This window comes from Stegodyphus dumicola, chromosome 4 (genome assembly GCF_044657685.1).
Source record: "Stegodyphus dumicola isolate Sdum_Otavi_A_Nest chromosome 4, ASM4465768v1".
Classification (NCBI taxonomy): Eukaryota; Metazoa; Arthropoda; class Arachnida; order Araneae; family Eresidae; genus Stegodyphus; species Stegodyphus dumicola.
The window spans coordinates 183135140-183155002 of record NC_140771.1 but is presented as its reverse complement, the minus strand read 5'-3'; the positions used below and the strand labels follow the sequence as shown (position 1 = coordinate 183155002).

The window sequence follows — 19863 nt, the reverse complement described above, 5'->3', positions numbered from 1 at the left end:
GTTAAAAACATTTCTCCTAGTAATTTACTCATGGTTTCTTTTGATGTAAAATCATTATTCACCAATGTCCCAGTGGAGGGTGCATTAAGGTGTCTAAAAACCAGAAATATGTGCAACGCGAATGTGTTGTGTTGCGAATGTGTTCTCGCGAATTTCATTTCTCTTGCATCGAAATTGATGAGTTAATTTCTCTCACTCAACTCTGTTTGAAACAAATGCATTTTGTTTTCCAAAATAAATATTACAAGCAAACTGAGGGATTAGCCATGGGAAGCCCCCTCAGTCCCATCCTGGCTGATATCTACATGCATTATTATGAATCAAAATTGTTTGAAACTTTAAACTTCCCGGCATGGTTCCGCTACGTAGACGATACTTTTACCCTGTTTGAAGGTAATAAAGATGATTTAAATAAGTTCTTTCAACAATGAATTCTATTGATCCTGCTATTCAGTTCACTTTTGAACTTGAGACTTGCAAATCTCTTCTGTTTCTCGACATTCTGGTGACACGTAACACATCCAACTTCAGTACTACGGTTTACCTTAAACCTTCATTGGTTTGCCTTCCACCACACTTTAAATCATGTCATCCGACTAAACAAAAGTTAGCTTCATTTTATTCCTATGTTTTCCGTGCTCTTCAAGTTTGCTCCTCCAAACTAGCCCTTGATGAAGAACTAAATTATTTAAAAGCAATAGCTATTGACAGGGGCTTTTTCACCCAACATTATTAATCAAGCAGTTAAAAAATTCTCATTTCAACGCATTAAAAGGCACACTCTTGTTTTAGGAGATTATAAAAATTCTGTTGTCATTCCCTTCTTTCCATCAACTAGCTATAAAGTTGCACATATTTTGCAGAAATTTAACTTTTGGGTTGTTTATTCTCCCATCAATACAATTCCGAGTTCCATACTCAAGGACCCCATTCCGGATATGAATTCCTGGGGTATTTATAGGATTCCTTGCCAGTGTGGTTTAATTTACATTGGCCAAACTAAGAGAGCCTTAAAATTTCGCGTCAAGGAACATGAGGCATATGTTAGAAAAAAGGAAATGCAGAAGTCTTCTGTTGCTCAACATTGTTGGTCCGAAAATCACACTTTCAATTTTTCTGCTGCCAAAATTTTTCAAAAAACGTATTCCATTGGAAAACTGGATTTTCTAGAGGCATTTCACATTCATAAAAATCTTTCTGTTCTAGTTAACGATCCTAATTCCAATCCTAATTTGCCTTCGGCCTTTAAAGAAATTATGTTTTAGTTCTGGTTTCACCAACAGATGGCACCACTTGCTTATTCTTGTCCAGGCTTTCTTATCTTATCTAATTATTATTTCCTATCTTGTTCATTTGCGGTTTTGCTGCTGAGGATGGTGGTCTGTAAAACGATCGAAACTAGTCCTGTGAAAATTTTGTAAATATAACGCTGATTTTTGTTGTTTGACTTCTGAATTAGTATTTATTCGGCATGCTATTGTGTCTTAATCTTCTTTTTAGTTTTTTCATGATAAGAGTTTTCTCATGTAATTGTGTTAGAATATGCATCAGTTTTCTCTATAAAATTAATTTTACACTTTTTTCCCTCTGACTTTTTTTTTCTTCAAAATATTTTTGTCTGTTTGCTGTTACGAAATTGGAAATTTTAAATTTTCTTCTGGACATTAGATCATCCAACTTGAAAAAAGATTCAACTTGGAAAGTTTAGAAGGATTTAAAGGCAAGATTTACATGATTCTAAAAAATTGTGACAAAATTAAAAATATCTCTATGGTATTAACATGTAATGGATGTATTTCACAGAAAGCTTGCAACGAATTTCTTAATTTTTGGAGATCATCTGGAAGAACAATGAAAACATAATATTTGAATGTTTTACTTCTGATACTAGAGTCTAAGTCTTCTTAACATCTTCCCTTTATTTTCTCTACTTTTCACTAGACACAAGCATGGAAAATATTAAAAATGCTGCTAATCTTATCATATAGGCAGGCATTATAGAAGAGAATTTTTTGATTAATAAAGAAATTGGAAACTAGTAATTTAAAAGATTCATCTAACATGTCTTAATGCATCATACACAGCTCTGACGCTTGGCATTTTTCCACCTGGTGCAATCACATGGAAAATTAAACTTATCTCTGAAGATCCTGAATTTTGCTGACTAGTGCCTTTTTAAATTCTAAAAGTTTTGCCATTTCTAGATTTTGTTGCTCGGTTTGGCACTAAATTCTAAAAATTCTGCCACACCAGCTCTGTAACTGATGCTTATCATATATATTTCATATTTCTTCTGAATGTTTATATTACTGAAGAAATTAAATTAGTATCTTTTTCTATACATTCTAAAAGCATTTAGTTTTTTTTAGAATATCAGAAATCTTTAATTAAATACAAAAATTCTAAAATGAAAAGGAAACATGTCGAAGAAAGAAACCAAATACATACAAAGAAAATTATTCTTCAAATATATATAAAGTTATTATTATGTAAATTACTTAGGTGTTTATAATTTCGAGGCTTTACTATAATTTCCTGTTTCTATTTCCTCACAAGAATGCAAATCACTTAAAATGTTTTTAAACTGAGGTTTTTGGCGTATAAGACAGAATGTGTTTTTAATCTCTGCTTGCTCGCTGCATTAGTTCCTGCCAGCTGTGATAGTTTGTAATTTTTTGTCTGCATTATCGCTCCCAACATTTGAATTTGTTATGACAATAGAGTTAGTGAGCCAGCTTAAATTAAAATTAACTTATATAGTCTTTGACCACTAGTCCACATTTTTTGTTTGAATTTGACTGTTCTTGTTCAATTACATCATCACAAGCTGCAGTTGATTTGGTTAGCATAAGAACATGCCTTTAAGTTCTTTTTAAATAAGAGGCTTATAATTCTTTTATTATTTATAATATAATAATATAATATATATAATAATTCTTTTATTATTTATTCTTTATTCTTTTTAAATAAGAGACCTTTGTAGTTACTTTCAGAGACCTTTGTAGTTACTTTCAGACATAACGATAATTTGCTTCACGTCTGTTGTGGGGGGGGGTGGACTATTTAACTTTTACCAGATCAAGTAAACCCTCTTAGGTACATTGTAGAGAGGTTAATAAGTTGGGAGATAAAGCACACAGAAACTAGTGAGAACATTGATTTGCATATTGAGAGAAATTTTTAATTCTTAAAAAAGCTGCTTAAAGAGAAGGAAATCTAAACAAATTAGACAAAATGTCTGGGCATGCAAACAAATTAAAGATGCATAAATATTTTGTTGAGTATTCTTGCTACAAAACATAAATGTTTGTAGCATTTAATGTATCCTAATATCCTTTAAGAATCAATTACATAAATTGTATGTATTTTAAACTGTGAAATTTTATTAGTTTGTGATTTTAATAGAGCTTTTTATCAAATGTTAAAAAATAAGTAAAATTTAACAGTGGCCGTGTAAATCCATAATGACTAAGGTTATCTAACTACCTAATGTAATTATTTATAACTAACTGCTTACCCTTAAAAATTATCTCAGTATATTAAAGCGAGTTATTGCCTTTCATTAATCCTTACCATGGTACAAGGTAAAAACACAGAAATGTAAAAATTCATGTAAAACTTATTCTTCGTATCTAGTAAGATCTAAAATAATACAAAGCAACTTAGTATTACCCTTGGTTCTTTAGTTGCTTATTGAGACCTTACAGTATATTAACTGGGTTACAACCCCTAGAACTCTACACGAAGCTACAACACTAACTGCATCAGACAGAGCCCAAAAATTGCCAACCCTACCCACATCAGGCTTTACAGTTTTGTTCTGATAAGCAGGTCTCTCTTTAGGCAAGGAGCGGTGGTGACAACAGCCAGTCTTTTGTTAAAAATCATTCTGATTATGATTTTCTTTCTCATTTTAACCTATGCCGCTTAGCATAAAACCTACCTGCTATTTACCAAACCTCTAGATTGAGCAAGTATGTGACAAAATGAGACATAAAAAAATCAATATAAAGCGAGTAAAAAAAATCAACATGAAACTAACTATTAGTAAAACTTAATTAAAATGTCACTTATCATCTTTCAAATATACCAAACTATTATAAGTGTAAAATAGTCAATGCTATTTGATAAATTTTATAAGTATATTTTATTCTCAAACTTATTAATAACTAGCAGCTTCGCTGCCAGCCTTCGTCTGGCTTTTAAATGTACCGGAAAAATGGCTGAAGGGAACACCAAACGTTAAATTTAAAAACTGCATAGAATTTTACTCTGCAGAAAAACTTCATAAAAAAAGTTATTACATATGACAAAATTACAATGAAATAAGCTATATCCCTTAATACAAATATTAATTATCCTAATAAATAAATTAACCAACTTCCCTTTGCAAAATCTTAAGAACTCAAATGGTATAAAGGAGGTTAAGAACTTTGTTTCCTAAAAAAATCACTCAAAACTTTTCAACATCTTAAAAACAGTGAAATGAGCAATAAATAACATAGAAGAATACAAAAAACAAAAAAATTCTGAAAAGCAAAGTATAATTAATGATATTTTATCTTATATTTTCAAGAGAAAAAAAAATTAGGTGCTACTTTGGTAGACAGTTGCACGGATTTTTAGCAGTTTACATTGGCGCAATTGTTGGCGCGGTTTTTACAATCATCAGCCATCTTGAAAAATGCAGTTTTTACGTATTTTATGCATAGTATTAGAAACTTTTAAAAAATGAATATCGTTAAAAATAATGGATAAGTTTTTTGTTGAAAACGTTTTTTAAGATGGTTGGCAAATGTAAATAAATACATTTACTAACAGTATAAAATGCTAAAGTAAGGTTAAATTATTACTTTCATATAATAGGATAAAAACACCGCTATAAAAACATCATACCAACGTTTAAAAGAATTAAAATATTACTTAAATACTTTAAAATAACTTTTACAGGATTTAATAATTTAACATTAAAACATATGTGGCAATAAATATCTCAGGAATTTTTGAAAACATTGTATTAATTTTTTAATAAAAGTTGAAGTATACAATTATAAAGTAAAAGAAAATTATGTACTTACATTTTTTTAAAGTATTTTACCTGTCGTATATTGATAAGTACCACAAAAAAGGGGGGGTCTTTTAACGATCTTCATCTGTGATCCACATCTCTCGCTCTTCATTGAAGAAGCAATTAGCGAGGTTTTATCCAAAAATTTAAAATAAATTTCTTCTGATGCTATTAACAATTTATAAATAAATCTTTGATTAGGAAAGCCAGGTTTGCCAAAATAAGGTCTCAAAGAGCAATTTTTTTATTCAATTATACCAGTAATTATTATTAATTATTGGTATAATAATTCTTGGTAATTATCAATAACAACATTCATCTTCGAAACGGGCATATCCATTCCATTTGAAATCTGAGGAATTCGAAGAGATGAATAATAAAATTTTAAAATGGCGTGGTAATGCACAAATATTCAGTAACCAATCAGGGAGCCGATTACATCACGCATAGATTAAAAATTATTTAAATAATCATTCACAGTAAAATCATTTTTAAAACAAATGCAAAATTAAATTGTATTTTAATATTTAACAGGCATAAATAATGTTTAAAACATTAGATTATATTTATAGATATTAATAAAACCAATTACTTTTTAAGTAAGGTGACGCCATTGATTACATCATCCACAACATAAATTTATATAAAATATTATAAACAACAACATTTTTATTTCAAATAAAAATGCAAAATTAAATTGATTTTTAATATTTAGAAGCCATAAATAATATTTTAAGCACGGAATTTATGCATAATAAAACGCATTATTTTTTAAATAAAATGAAAACAAAGTATCGGTTATCATAAATAACTTATCCAGCAATGGGTTTACCATAAGTTGTGTTACTCGCCAAAAGAAAAATCGTCAAAATCCGTGCAACCGTCTACCAAAGTAGCACCAAAAATTACAATGAAATAAGCTATATCCCTTAATACAAATATTAATTATCCTAATAAATAAATTAACCAACTTTTTGTTGAAGAAAAAAAGTCATGCAGAACTTTTCAATATCTTACAAACAGTGAAATAAGCAAAAAATAACATGAAAGAAACTCAAAAAACAAAAAATTCCACGCACAATTTAACTCTGCAGAACAACTTTATAAAAACATCAATAAAAATGTATTATATATGTAAAAAAATGACAATGAAATATGCTAGTCTCTTAAAAACAGTGACATAAGAAATACGATGAAGAATTGTTGCCAAACCCATATTTCTAAAAGAATAATACTATTCAAAATGATGCGATTTCATGAAAAATCTATCAACAACAATAAGAAAGAAAAATTGATGCCAAAATCACATTTTTAAAGATGTGAGATGTAAGAAGTGTACTCGGAAGCTTCATTTAAAAATACAAAATATTATCATTTTCCCAAAATTCTTTTTGTAAAAGCAATCGCAAGGATGAAAGTTTAACTTTTCCAAAAATCAAAGAAAAATAAACTGTACATTTTTAAACAAAAATTTTTTAGAAAAAATCCCTTTGAAAAGGTGTTAAGCTCACTTTGTTAAATAAATTCGTATTTAATCGATTTATTGAAATACAAAATTTATTTTATGTTCTTAAAATAGCTAAGTGCCTACATTTCATAACGATGTGAAAATGGAGTGCGTAGAGTAAAATCTCGCTTTCCTATAGCCCATTATGTCTCAAAATGACGCGAGTTCGTCACAAAACATAAAATAAAAAAAAAAAATTCGAATTCGAATTTCGAAAAATTCGGCTCTTGTCTAGATGCACCTACAGTGTATGGACAAAAATATGGAAACACCTTGTGAAATGCATGTTTGAAAAGAAAGATTGATTTTAATTAAATATGTAGGTGGCGCTGGCGTAGCTAATAAGTAACAACATTGCTTTGTTTAATTAAGATACAATAACAAGCCGAACAAACATTAAATTGGAAGTCAAACAACAAAAATCAGCGTTATATTTTCAAATTTTCACAATCTAATTTTCATTATATCTTATCTCGTTCATTTGCGCTTTTGCAGCTGAAGATGATGGTTCGGTAAAACCATCGAAACTAGTCCTGTGAAAATTTGAAAATATAACGCTGATTTTTGTTCTTTGACTTCCAAATTAATTGCTTTGTTTGTTATTAATATGTCTCATCCTTCCTATTTCAGATAATATTTACTAGTGTTTCTTGGACAGGAAAGCAAGAATTTTTAATTTGAATCCATAAATTTTTGATACACTGAAAGCGGTTTCATGTTATAATTCCCTTTCTGAATATCTTGAATGTATATGAAAAAGTAAAATGCAAATTTAATATTAATATTACCACCCTTAAAAACACCCAAATATATCGTTTATTACTCTCTTAAAACTACGTAATAATTAAGGAAAAAAGGAATTATTTAAAATAATTATTAGTTGCCTGCAGTTGAAGAATATAGGAAAATACAGGTTTTAAAGATTTTTAATTAATGACAAAAATACAGAAAATCGAAAATAATACAAAATGTTTCAGCAATATCTCAGAAGGAATGAAAATTGCACCAGATATTTGTCAGAATATAATTTTAGTGATAGCAGTTTAATCAGTCTGCATTGAAATTCCAGTGATAATCAGTGACATACAGATTTAGGTTACTTAGGTAAAAAATGTGTAATAATTTAAAATTTTACTGGGTAAATTTTAAAACCAATTTATTTGAAAACTATCAGCTTCGCTGCGAGACTTCGTCTGGCTTTTAAATGTACCGGAAAAATGGCTGAAGGGAACTCCAAACGTTAAATTTAAAAACTGCGTAGGATTTTACTCTGCAGAACAACTTCATAAAAAAGTTATTACGTATAACAAAATTACAATGAAATAAGCAATGTCCCTTAATGCAAATATTAATTATCCTAATAAATAAATTAACCAAATTCCCTTTGCAAAATCTTAAGAACTCAAATGGTATAAAGGAGGTTAATAACTTTGTTTCCTAAAAAAATCAGTCAAAACTTTTCAATATCTTAAAAACAGTGAAATGAGCAATAAATAAAATAAAGGAATGCAAAAAACAAAAAATTCTGAAAAGCAAAGTATAATTAATGATATTTTATCTTATGTTTTCAAGGGAAAAAATTACAATGAAATAAGCTATATCCCTTAATACAAATATTAATTATCCTAATTAAAAAATTAACCAACTTTCCGTAGAAGAACAAAAATCATGTAAAACTTTTCAATATCTTATAAACAATGAAATAAGCAAACAAATGACATGAAAGCAACTCAAAAAACATAAAATTCCACGCAGAATTTTACTCCACAGAACAACTTTATCCCAAAAAAAAAAAAAAAAAAAAAATCAATAAAAATATATTATATTTATATAAAAATGACAATGAAATATGCCAATCTCTTAAAAACAGTGACATAAGAAATATGATGAAAAATTGTTGCCAAACCCATATTTCTAAAAGAATGAAACTATTCAAAATGATGTGATTTCATCAAAAATCTATCAACATAATACAATCATAAGACAGGAAAATTGTTGCCAAAATCACATTTTTAAACATGTGAGATGTGAGAAGTGTGCACGGAAGCTTCATTTAAAAACTTGTTTTTGAAATACAAAATATTATCATTTTTCTAAAATTATTTTTGTAAAAGCAGTCGCAAGGATGAAAGTTTAACGTGTCCAAAAACCAAAGAAAAATAAACTGTACATTTTTAAAACTGAAATTTTTTAGAAAAAATCCCTTTGAAAAGGTGCTAAGCTCTCTTTGTTAAATAAATTCGTATTTAATCAATTTATTGAAACACGAAATTTATTTTAAGTTCGTAAAATAGCTAAGTGCCTACATTTCATGATGATGTGAAAATAGAGTGCGTAGAGTAAATTCTCGCTTTCCTATAGCCCATTATATCTCAAAATGAAGCGATTTCGTCACAAAACATAAAATAAAAAAAAAATTCTAATTTGAATTTCGAAAAAATCGCTTCGAGGTGCACTGGCTCTTGTCTAGATGCACCAATGTACCAAATTTCGTAGCTGTGGGTTTATAGCTTACGCGCAGCGCGAACAAGACACACACACACACAGACAGACTCTTTGTTTTATTATATGTAGAGATTATGTAATTATGTTTTAATAATAATTAATCCTACTTATGGATCTATTTTATTTTTTGAATGGTATTACAAAAGTGAAGTTCAGGCATAGATAATATTTTTAATTGAATTTATTAATTTTCTATTTGCTTATAGGTCCTTAATTTTTTTCATTAATTGTCTTTAAAAGTACTTAATTTCCATGTGCAGAAATGTATACGGACCCTGAAGGAGTAAAAAAAATGAATAAAAATAAAATCTGAAAGGTTTCAGATTTTAAATACGTCCAAAGGAGCATTTAAAAAATTTTTTGTGTGCTACCTTTATTTATTAAATATCATGTTTTTTGCAGTTAAACCATAAAATTCAGTTCAAGTGCAATATCGCAAATTAATTTTAAAATGAGCAAATCTTTAGAAGTTCCGATGCAGTCTCGCACGCTGGAAATAAAAATATTTTTTTCATACAATGTTGCCATTGCACGCTTTGAAATCCTTGAGTTTGTTAACCAAAAATTCATTAAAGTTTTGCTAAATATAAAATCGGTAATAAAACAAATGCCAAATTAGGGTTACCAGATGCCCATATTCGGTGAAAGATTACGTTATTCGAAATTTGATGGTTCTAGGTACTGTTGTTTTTTCACAATGCGAGAGCCATACATCCATTTATGCAGATTCTTCATTATTTAATTTCTTTAAATATAATACAGGGCAATAATATTTGATGGGAACAATGTGAAAAGTGAAAAAACACAGAAAGTGAATCAACGCAAAATGCCAAAACAAAATTAATAATCCTTTTGGGCAAATTGTCCCCTTTGGACTAAAAATATTCTCTGTAGTGCTGGTATTCTCTAACATTCGACCATACGTATTTCCTTCCAACAAACAGGAAACTTATAATGGCTACTAAGTAAACCTTCATTTACACACCAATCAATTAATGGCTTTTCCCTTTTCGTTCCAAATCATACAGAAACTTCAAATTAATCTTACCACATTCAACCATTTTACCGTCTAAACCACAAAACAGCTACATTCTTCCTAACCAACACATACAACACAAGCCCTTAAAAATCTTTTCCCATCATTCAAATTCATCGCAATAATGTAACCAATTACATCATAGTAGAGTTTCCATAACATTCAACTACTCAGTTTACCATAAATGAAAAAACAACTTGGCGATAATACAAGGGGCACCCTTAAATCTACTCTAACCTACCCAAGTACCGAAAAAAATTTGAGGTAATAAAGTTTTAATTGTTTATATATTTTAAAGTTATAATGCATACATTAATAAAAATAGGAAATCTGATCAATTTTTAGTTATAAGCTTATAAATGAAAATGCGAGCTTTGTCATTGTTTAAAAAAAGCTATTTAGTCAAATACAGAGCAGATGCATTCAAAGAAACTGCTCCAAGGTAGCTACGGGAAAATATATGGATTCAATGCTGAAAATGCAAGGAATGATTTTTTTCTTCGTACCAAAGGATTTCAATTTTCAAGATTTGACTGTATTTGTAAAGTAGACTGCTTAAAAGTTTAACATTTTTATCTAATTCAAAAATATGGGAAACAAAAACAAATGATGCTTTTTTTTTTTCTTGCACAGAAGATTTCTCAAATCTTGTGACCATTTTGACAGCAGGTGCTGAAATCCTAACTGCAGACCATCCAGTGTGGACAGAAATAAAAGTATTTCATAATATTCAAGAAAAATATAAAAGAACATTGCACTGTGATAAATGTTTGCAGTTGTTACAAAGAGTAAGTATTTCTTTAATATAGTCCTGTGAGCAGCATAATCACTTTTTTATGCATTCATGAGATTTGTTACCACTGGGTATAAATCACTTAATTTTTTTTAAACGGGGTTTGTATGGTTCTTTATAAGTACATAAAAGTCCTTCGGTTTTTTGGAAATGATTTTTGGTCCTAAAAGTCCTTAATTTTGGCCAAAATCAGCAAAAAGTCCTTAATTTACTCATCCGTTATTTATGTGTGTTTTTTTATGACTGCCATTTTGAGTGTGAATTAACATTTTGGAGAAATATTTTTTGGAAATGCATTGATAAATATGTATTTTATGTGTTAGTGTTTGAATTTTTTCCTCCATCTTAATATAAACAATGGATTTAGGCACATGGCCCTGCCTCGATGGAACCTAAACATTTCAAATTATTTCGTTTTTGTGAATGAAGAGTTCATAAATTATTACATCAAACTAACACAATTTTTCCAAACACATCAAACACAATTTTTCCTTTTTTAGGATAATTCTTTTAATGTGTGGTGCTAAATTTACCATCTTATCAAAATTTTGGCAATTTCTTGATAAGTATATATAGTCAAAAGTCGTTAATCCGGACTCTTCGGGACTTTGGCAATTCCGGATTATCGATTTTTCCGGATTAGATCATCAGTTAAATCTGGTAAGATGGCATGCAGAAATTATAAAATTAAAAATATGAAACTGTAATTTATGAAATAAAGAACAATTATGATCTAAAGGGTATCAAAATTTACAAAAAAAAAAAAAAGCATAATTGATTTGTTTACTTTATTAAACATTTCTTTCAATGTAAGTTGCTTCGTTTTTTATGTGATAATACATTCTCTTTAATTCTATAAACAGACATAATTTCTTGTTCAGTTACAAAGTTCCACTGTTCAAGTCCTATAATTTCTGTATCGAGAATACTGACTAATTTGTCAATCGAAATTTTTTCGTTTTCTGTAACCACTGTGTCACTTTCTTCACTATCGGAAGCGAATTATAATGACGAGGAACTTGATTTAAATCATAGACGGAGTACATCAAGATGAAATACTTAGTAAGGAATTATGAGCCAAATAAAATAAAAACATCTGCCCTGAAAATAAGGATAGTGCTGACAGATCAACTTCCAATTCATTGCGCGCCATGGCGTTTCTCCCCCGCCGCCGCAGAGCAGCGTGAAATTGATAAACAGATTTTGGATTTCGAAACATACTTTCACTTTGTAAATCCTTTACATATTAGTAAATATATATCGCAAATTCTATTTGACATAATCGAAAGTTCAAGCTTACTTTTATAAAATTGCTCTAACAGTCTGCAAAAAATAATAAGCCGAATCCAATTCGAAGATTAAGGAACAATGCAATCAGCAACATTTACTGAATTAGATAATTTTAGCTTAGCTTATACCATCCATTATACATTAAACGCACATTCGTAAACGTATTTTGCGCACGCGCACACGCATATTCGCAGCCGTAAAGATCTTATGCGCATGCATCAACGGGACGCATGCGCAGAAAGTTTGTAGCTTTGAGGTCCGGATTATGGGTGTCCAATGGGATTATGGGTGCACTTTTGACTGTACAAAATTTTTTATTCTGATATTTGTGAATCTTTTGATTATTTTTTACAAACATAATATTGATAGAGATCATTGAAATAATGATAATATATTAAAATTATATTTAAAAAATATCATTAAAATAAAGCATTTTTCTCCTCCTGCTATAATATAAAGTGATATTACTTTCTATTTTGGTGACTTAGGAATATTTCGATTCTGAAAGATAAACAAGATATTAAATACTACAAGGTAGAGTTTCTGAAACACTTCTTAGAAAAAACAAAAATGTTGTTGTAATTATTTAAAAATTATTTTGATTGGTCTTATTTTATATTTTTGCATGATAGGAATTCTTTCCTGTATTTAAATGTGTATCTGTTTTCTTTTGAAAATTCACTTTACACTTTTCTGAATTTTTTCCAAACATCATCTGGGCTTTTTGCGGATAATTTTCCTGTCGTAATTTAGACCTTGCATCTCAGAATACTTGGATTTGAAGGTAAGACTTACCATTTCCTGAAAAATTTCTTCATGACATTAACATGTAACGAACGGACATGTTTTATTGGAAATTTGTGATGAAAGCAAAGAAGCTGAAAACCAATAATTTATTAAAAGATTCATCATACATGCCTCAATACCTTGCTCTAAATTCCAAAAATTTTGCCATCTCTAAGTTTCATTGCTTGTTGTTTCACTGAATTCTAAAAATTCTGCTACATTGGTTCTAGATGAAGCACTGACCTTATATCATTTCATATTTCTTTTTGCTACTCATATTATTAAAAAAAATAAAGTTTCTTCTACATATTGTAAGTACAATCAGTTTAAGACACAATAACACGCCGAATAAATACTAATTCAGAAGTCAAACAACAAAAATCAGCATTATATTTACAAAATTTTCACAGGACTAGTTTCGATGGTTTTACCGAACCACCATCCTCAGCTGCAAAACTGCAATTGAACAAGATAGGAAATAATAATTAGATAAGATAAGAAAGCCTGGACAAGAATAAGCAAGTGGTGCCATCTGTTGGTGAAACCAGAACTAAAACACAATTTCTTTAAAGGCCGAAGGCAAATTTGGATTGGAATTAGGATCGTTAACTAGAACAGAAAGATTTTTATGAAAGTGAAATGCCTCTAGAAAATCCAGTTCTCCAATGGAAGATGTTTTTTGAATAATTTTGGCAGCAGAAAAATTCCTAGTGTGATTTTCGGACCAACAATGTTGAGCAACAGAAGACTTCTGGGTTTCCTTTTTTCTAACATATGCCTCATGTTCCTTGACGCGAAATTTTAAGGCTCTCTTAGTTTGGCCAATGTAAATTAAACCACACTGGCAAGGAATCCTATAAATACCCCAGGAATTCATATCCGGAATGGGGTCCTTGAGTATGGAACTCAGAATTTTATTGATGGGAGAATAAACAACCCAAAGTTAAATTTCTGCAAAATATGTGCAACTTTATAGCTAGTTGATGGAAAGAAGGGAATGACAACAGAATTTTTATAATCTCCTAAAACAAGAGTGTGCCTTTTAATGCGTTGAAATGAGAATTTTTTAACTGCTTAATTAATAATGTTGGGTGAAAAAGCCCCTGTCAATAGGTATTGCTTTTAAATAATTTAGTTCTTCATCAAGGGCTAGTTTGGAGGAGCAAACTTGAAGAGCACGGAAAACATAGGAACAAAATGAAGCTAACTTTTATTTAGTCAGATGACATGATTTAAAGTGTGGTGGAAGGCAAATCAATGAAGGTTTATGGTAAACCGTAGTACTGAAGTTGGATGTGTTACGTGTGACCAGAATGTCGAGAAATGGAAGAGAATTGCAAGTCTCAAGTTCAAAAGTTAACTGAATAGCAGGATCAATAAAATTCATTGTTGAAAGAACTTTATTTAAATCATCTTTATTACCTTCAAACAGGGTAAAAGTATCGTCTACGTAGCGGAACTATGCCGGGAAGTTTAAAGTTTCAAACAATTTTGATTCATAATAATGCATGTAGATATCAGAGTATCTATCAGTTGTAAGCTTTTTCGATCGAAAAAGCTTTCAAGTTCAGTAAAGTTTCAGATTCACAGAAAGAAATGACTAGGCATCTTATCACTCATAATGTGAAATTCAATAATAAACCTTTGAAACCAAATCTAACTTATATAATCTGATTCCTAAAGATCATTCACCTTCGGACTTGTCAAAAATAAAAACTGCGATCAAATCTTCACAAATCATTTCAAGCAACTTAAAACATTCGCTTATCCCATCTTTTGTGAATTGTGCCAGATTATATGCTCTTCCGAAAATTCATAAAAGTTGTATTCCTTTCCACCCTATGGTATCAAATTTAGGTAGTGCCTCGTATCTCTTAGCTAAATATTTAGTTCCTAGATTTTCAACTCTATTAGACAATAACATTTACACCATAAAAAATTCAATAGAGTTTGTAAAAAAGGTTAAAACATTTCTCCTAGAAATTTACTCATGATTTCTTTTGATGTAAAATCATTATTCACCAATGTCCCAGTGGAGGGTGCATTAAGATGTCTAGAAACCAGACTTTGTGAATTTCATTTCTCTTGCATCGAAATTGATGAGCTAATTTCTCTCACTCTGTTTGAAACAAACACATTTTGTTTTCCAAAATAAATATTACAAGCAAACTGAGGGATTAGCCATGGGAAGCCCCCTCAGTCTCATCCTGGCTGATATCTACATGCGTTATTATGAATCAAAATTGTTTGAAACTTTAAACTTCCCGGCATGGATCCGCTGCGTAGACGATACTTCTATCCTGTTTGAAGGTAATAAAGATGATTTAAATAAGTTCTTTCAACAATGAATTCTATTGATCCTGCTATTCAGTTCACTTTTGAACTTGAGACTTACAATTCTCTTCCATTTCTCGACGTTCTGGTGACATGTTAGCTTCATTTTATACCTATGTTTTCCGTGCTCTTCAAGTTTGCTCCTCCAAACTAGCCTTTGATGAAGAACTAAATAATTTAAAAGCAATACCTATTGACAGGGGCTTTTCACCCAACATTATTAATCAAGCAGTTCAAAAATTCTCATCTCAACACACTAAAAGGCACACTCTTGTTTTAGGAGATTATAAAAATTCTGCTGTCATTCCCTTCTTTCCATCAATTAGCTATAAAGTTGCACATATTTTGCAGAAATTTAACTTTCGGGTTGTTTATTCTCCCATCAATAAAATTCCGAGTTCCATACTCAAGGACCCATTCTGGATATGAATTCTTGGGGTAATTATACGATTCCTTGTCAGTGTGGTTTAATTTACATTGGCCAAACTAAGAGAGCCTTAAAATTTCGCGTCAAGGAACATGAGGCATATGTTAGAAAAAAGGAAACGCAGAAGTCTTCTGTTGCTCAACATTGTTGGTCCGAAAATCACACTTTTAATTTTTCTGCTGCCAAAATTATTCAAAAAAATCTTTCTGTTCTAGTTAACAATCTAATTCCAATTCATCTTTGCCTTCGGCTTTCAAGAAATTATGTTTTAGTTCTGGTTTCACTAACAGATGGCACCACTAGCTTATTCTTGTCCAGGCCTTCTTATCTAATCATTATTTCCTATCTTGTTCATTTGCGGTTTTGCAGCTGAGGATGGTGGTTCGGGAAAACCATCGAAACTAGTCCTGTGAAAATTTTGTAAATATAACGCTGATTTTTGTTGTTTGACTTCTGAATTACAATCAGTTTGTTAGAATAACGGAAATCTTGATTCAAATTTAAGAATTTTAAAGGGAAGAGTAAACTCATTGAAGAAATTGATTTTATAAAGAGAGAATTGGTGATTAATTTTTTGCTAGGCTAAGATGGGAAAGACAACATCAGTTTTCAGAAATGGCAGTATGAGTTACAATTGGTTAAGAAAATTAAAAATGCAGGAATGATTCATATTACTTAAATGTTTCTTTTTGGCACCTCATTCGATTTTCTAAAAACGAAAGCTTGGAATACATGGTTTCTCTGTTGTTGAGCGAAGTGCCATATTTCTAAAGAACACTTTCTTTTATATCAGCTGGCTTACTCTACAGTTTCATTAATTTTCCATGCACACATGCACAAGAAAAAAATTTACTTAAATGCAACAAAAACTCTAATCTGACAAATGACTGTCGAAGTTGAAAGCTGAGAAAAGCTCTTGTCTGCTATGCGTGCAGACATACATCATAAATACATTTTGGTGACATCATGGTTTGGCAATTTGGTGTGAATGTTGCCTCATGAATACCTTTCAGGGGTGGGAGACCGAGTAATCAAAAAGAACCATTTTTATATGCAATTGAATAGACAATTAATTTTAATTTCATCATGTTGAAAAGCACTTTGATAAATACAAGTTTTCACCGTAGTTGGATTTTAATCAGCATAAAATTTTAAGAAAATTGCAAAAAATGCAGTTATCTGCAAAATATGACTTCGAATTATGAACAAAATATTAAAATAATCTACATATTATTGTTATGAATTTTGTATATATGTAAATAATTATAGTGAAATGATATGTAAAATGGTATTTTGTATAACCTGAAATACCTGAAAAATGCTTAACTCCTGTGAAAAAATAAGATTACAGGTGCAGGTGTATTTATCATTGAGGTATGGCTGTCTCACCAAATTTGTGAGATAGTGCTAAGCTGCCAGTTTATAGCTATAGTTTTGGAAACTAATTTTTGTCACCAAACCTGGCAACCATTTGGTGACATTTTGGTCTGCTCCCTGTATGAGTGTAATTGAACAAGAGTAATTAACCTCTCTATGTAAATGTAACTGGCCTTTATGTGCAACTTTAACCATATATGTCTTCCAGTAATTTTGAAAAAGGGAAGGCATTGAAAAATCTTTGATGGCCAGTGTAAACTATATTAGACTGGAAGGAGCATCGGTTTTCAGTTCATAGTTGATTTTGGAATATTGTGTGATCTTCATGAGCTCTTTAGAGGTGCATTGTGAATATCTTTCTTAGCAATTTGAAGTGCCAGTTGTGCTCTGTCCTACTGAGAAGAGCTGTATGAGTACTTTTGTAAAGTTCCTAGAATTGTAAAGTGTCTTGTTTCGGAAAATAAATTTTATCAAGCTGTTATTGGATTTGCATGCATTCTATCCATTATGAACCCATATACACGCAACAATTTTTGGTATCGGAAGTGGGATTGATTCCTGTGTTAAGAGCAATGGATGAGCAACTAAGAAAGCTGGTGACAACCTTTGCAATATTCTAAGAGAAGATGAAAGAGCTGTCAAGTGTGTTAAAAACGATATGAAAGCCAGCTAAGGATCTGTTAAGGAGAAGATGAAAGCCATTCAAGGAAACTTGGAAGAGGCCTTGAAATCCTTTAAAGTGGGCCAAGGAAAGATTGAAGCAGGTCAAAAGGAAGTGAAAGAAGAAATTACCTCCATAACAGAGAAAACATTCAAGGCTATGGAAGGCAGAATGGAATGAAAAGGTGGTTTCTCTTCTTTCAGCTATGCTTAATCCTGATGTGGTTATGTTTTCTTCCAAGAGAGACAGAAATAGTGAAAAACGAAACCTAGAATAGTTATCAAGTATAACAAATGGAACTGTCAATGTAACTTCCTTTTAAGTGCTCATGTAGGAAAAAAAGATAACTTTCAGGGAAAATGTATTATTTTATTTGCTGTAATTGTTATAAATGCTTAAAAATATTAATTTTAATTATTTTTCTATTTACAAATGTAAAATGAACAAAAAAGAGCTATAAGCACTTTTTTGGGGCATGTGACTTTTTTGTGAACATGTGACTTTTTTGGGGAATTGTATTATGGAATAAAATGAAACAGGTTAAGTAAAACTTTAAGTATATTTTGCCTTATGAGGTATTTTCTCCCTCCTTTCTGCATGCCTTCGTCATGTAATGGTAGCACACGCTACACGTATTCAAGAGGTCAAGGTTTGAGTCCCAGTGAGGGCATTGCTCATTTCTTCAGCTTCCTGGCTTCAAAATAAGCTAGCAATTCTACAGTGGGGCCCAAATTAAAAGGTGGTGGATGAAGATTCTTCACCACCAAGATCTGGCGATTACTTTCCCTAATATCCAGTCACCCTTTAAAAGGTGGAATATATAAGGCATTTTCTCCCTCCTTTCTGCATGCCTTCATGGTGTAATGGTAGCGCACTCTACGTGTTTAAAAATATCTAATGTCTCTACAGCATTAGAAATGACATTTTGAGCAATTCATAAAGCATATCGCTAGAAATAAACTGTGGAACATGATTTTCAGATTAACCAAATTTTCGTTATTTAAAGATTTGGATCCTTAGAAGTTTCATAAAGGTGCTTTTAAAAAAATTTCCTTTTTTAGGTTGGAACTTGTCTTCGCAAGATGGTTCTATTAAACCTTTCAAAGACCTACCTGGATCTCGCAGAACGTTTTTTAGTGTAAGTAATGATAAAGTTGCATGCTATAGTCATTTATGTGAGCTTTGTTATTATTTACATATTGTATTTACATATTAAGTAGTAGTTTCTTGAAATATGAAACAGACTGAATGGCTAAATTTATAATAATGTTTTACTTTTGAAAAATTGCTATGTTGTTTCAAAACTAATGTGATAAATTTCGTGTAAAAAATTATATCTGCTACTTGCAGCATAAGTAGTCCTATTTATGCAATCTGCGATATTAGGTTTCTTAACCCATTAACCGCCAAAACTACAAGGAATGATTCTTTTCTCATGAAAATAATAACAAATATTAAATTAAGCATTTATAACATAAATTTACATTGAAAATAAAAAAAAATGCTCTTACCTGTGGAAAACGCAAGTGTTGCGTTCGCGCAACGTCAGCGGAATAAGACTACAGATGTTTAGTGAGTAGGATTGTACTCGTGTGATGTTTCTTTTGAGTAGAGCGCAGGATTATTTTTTAGCTGTATAGCGTTTTATAAATCTACAAATCACTTTACTTGTAATTAATTTAATATTTAAATATACATTGTATTTCTTCGACAAATACAGATTATTTCAGTTGAAAGATTCAAGCATGAAAAGCATGATTACAATCATGATGCAAAGCTACATTACATACTTTGCATCTGTAAACAATCTGGCTATGATACTCTTTATAACAAAGTCTTTTGTTATCAACGGACTTTACGATAAAATGTCTACCATCTCCATGCAATGGTTTTTGAATGCTGAATTTACTAGATCTTCCTGTTGCTGATCTATTTCTGGCTGATTCTGCACTATCAATAGGAGTTTGCTAAAGGAATAATGCATTCTCGCGTCTGAAATCTAAAAGAGTATATTTCCAGTAGTAAAAGGTGGTGATATTTAGTAAGTTTAGATACGGTCTCACCTCATATAATTTATCA

General features: G+C 30.5%; 1 protein-coding gene across 2 annotated transcripts in view; it reads left to right on the top strand.

The window, feature by feature from the left end:
* Window positions 1–19863, top strand: part of LOC146997769 (uncharacterized) — a 71838-nt gene that overhangs the window by 13322 nt on the left and 38653 nt on the right. For both annotated transcript variants that reach the window (XM_085815864.1, XM_085815863.1), the window contains exons 3-4: window positions 10750–10904; window positions 18846–18922. In XM_085815864.1, the coding sequence (XP_085671990.1) occupies window positions 10750–10904; window positions 18846–18922 (232 nt within the window). The remainder of the gene's footprint in view (window positions 1–10749; window positions 10905–18845; window positions 18923–19863) is intronic.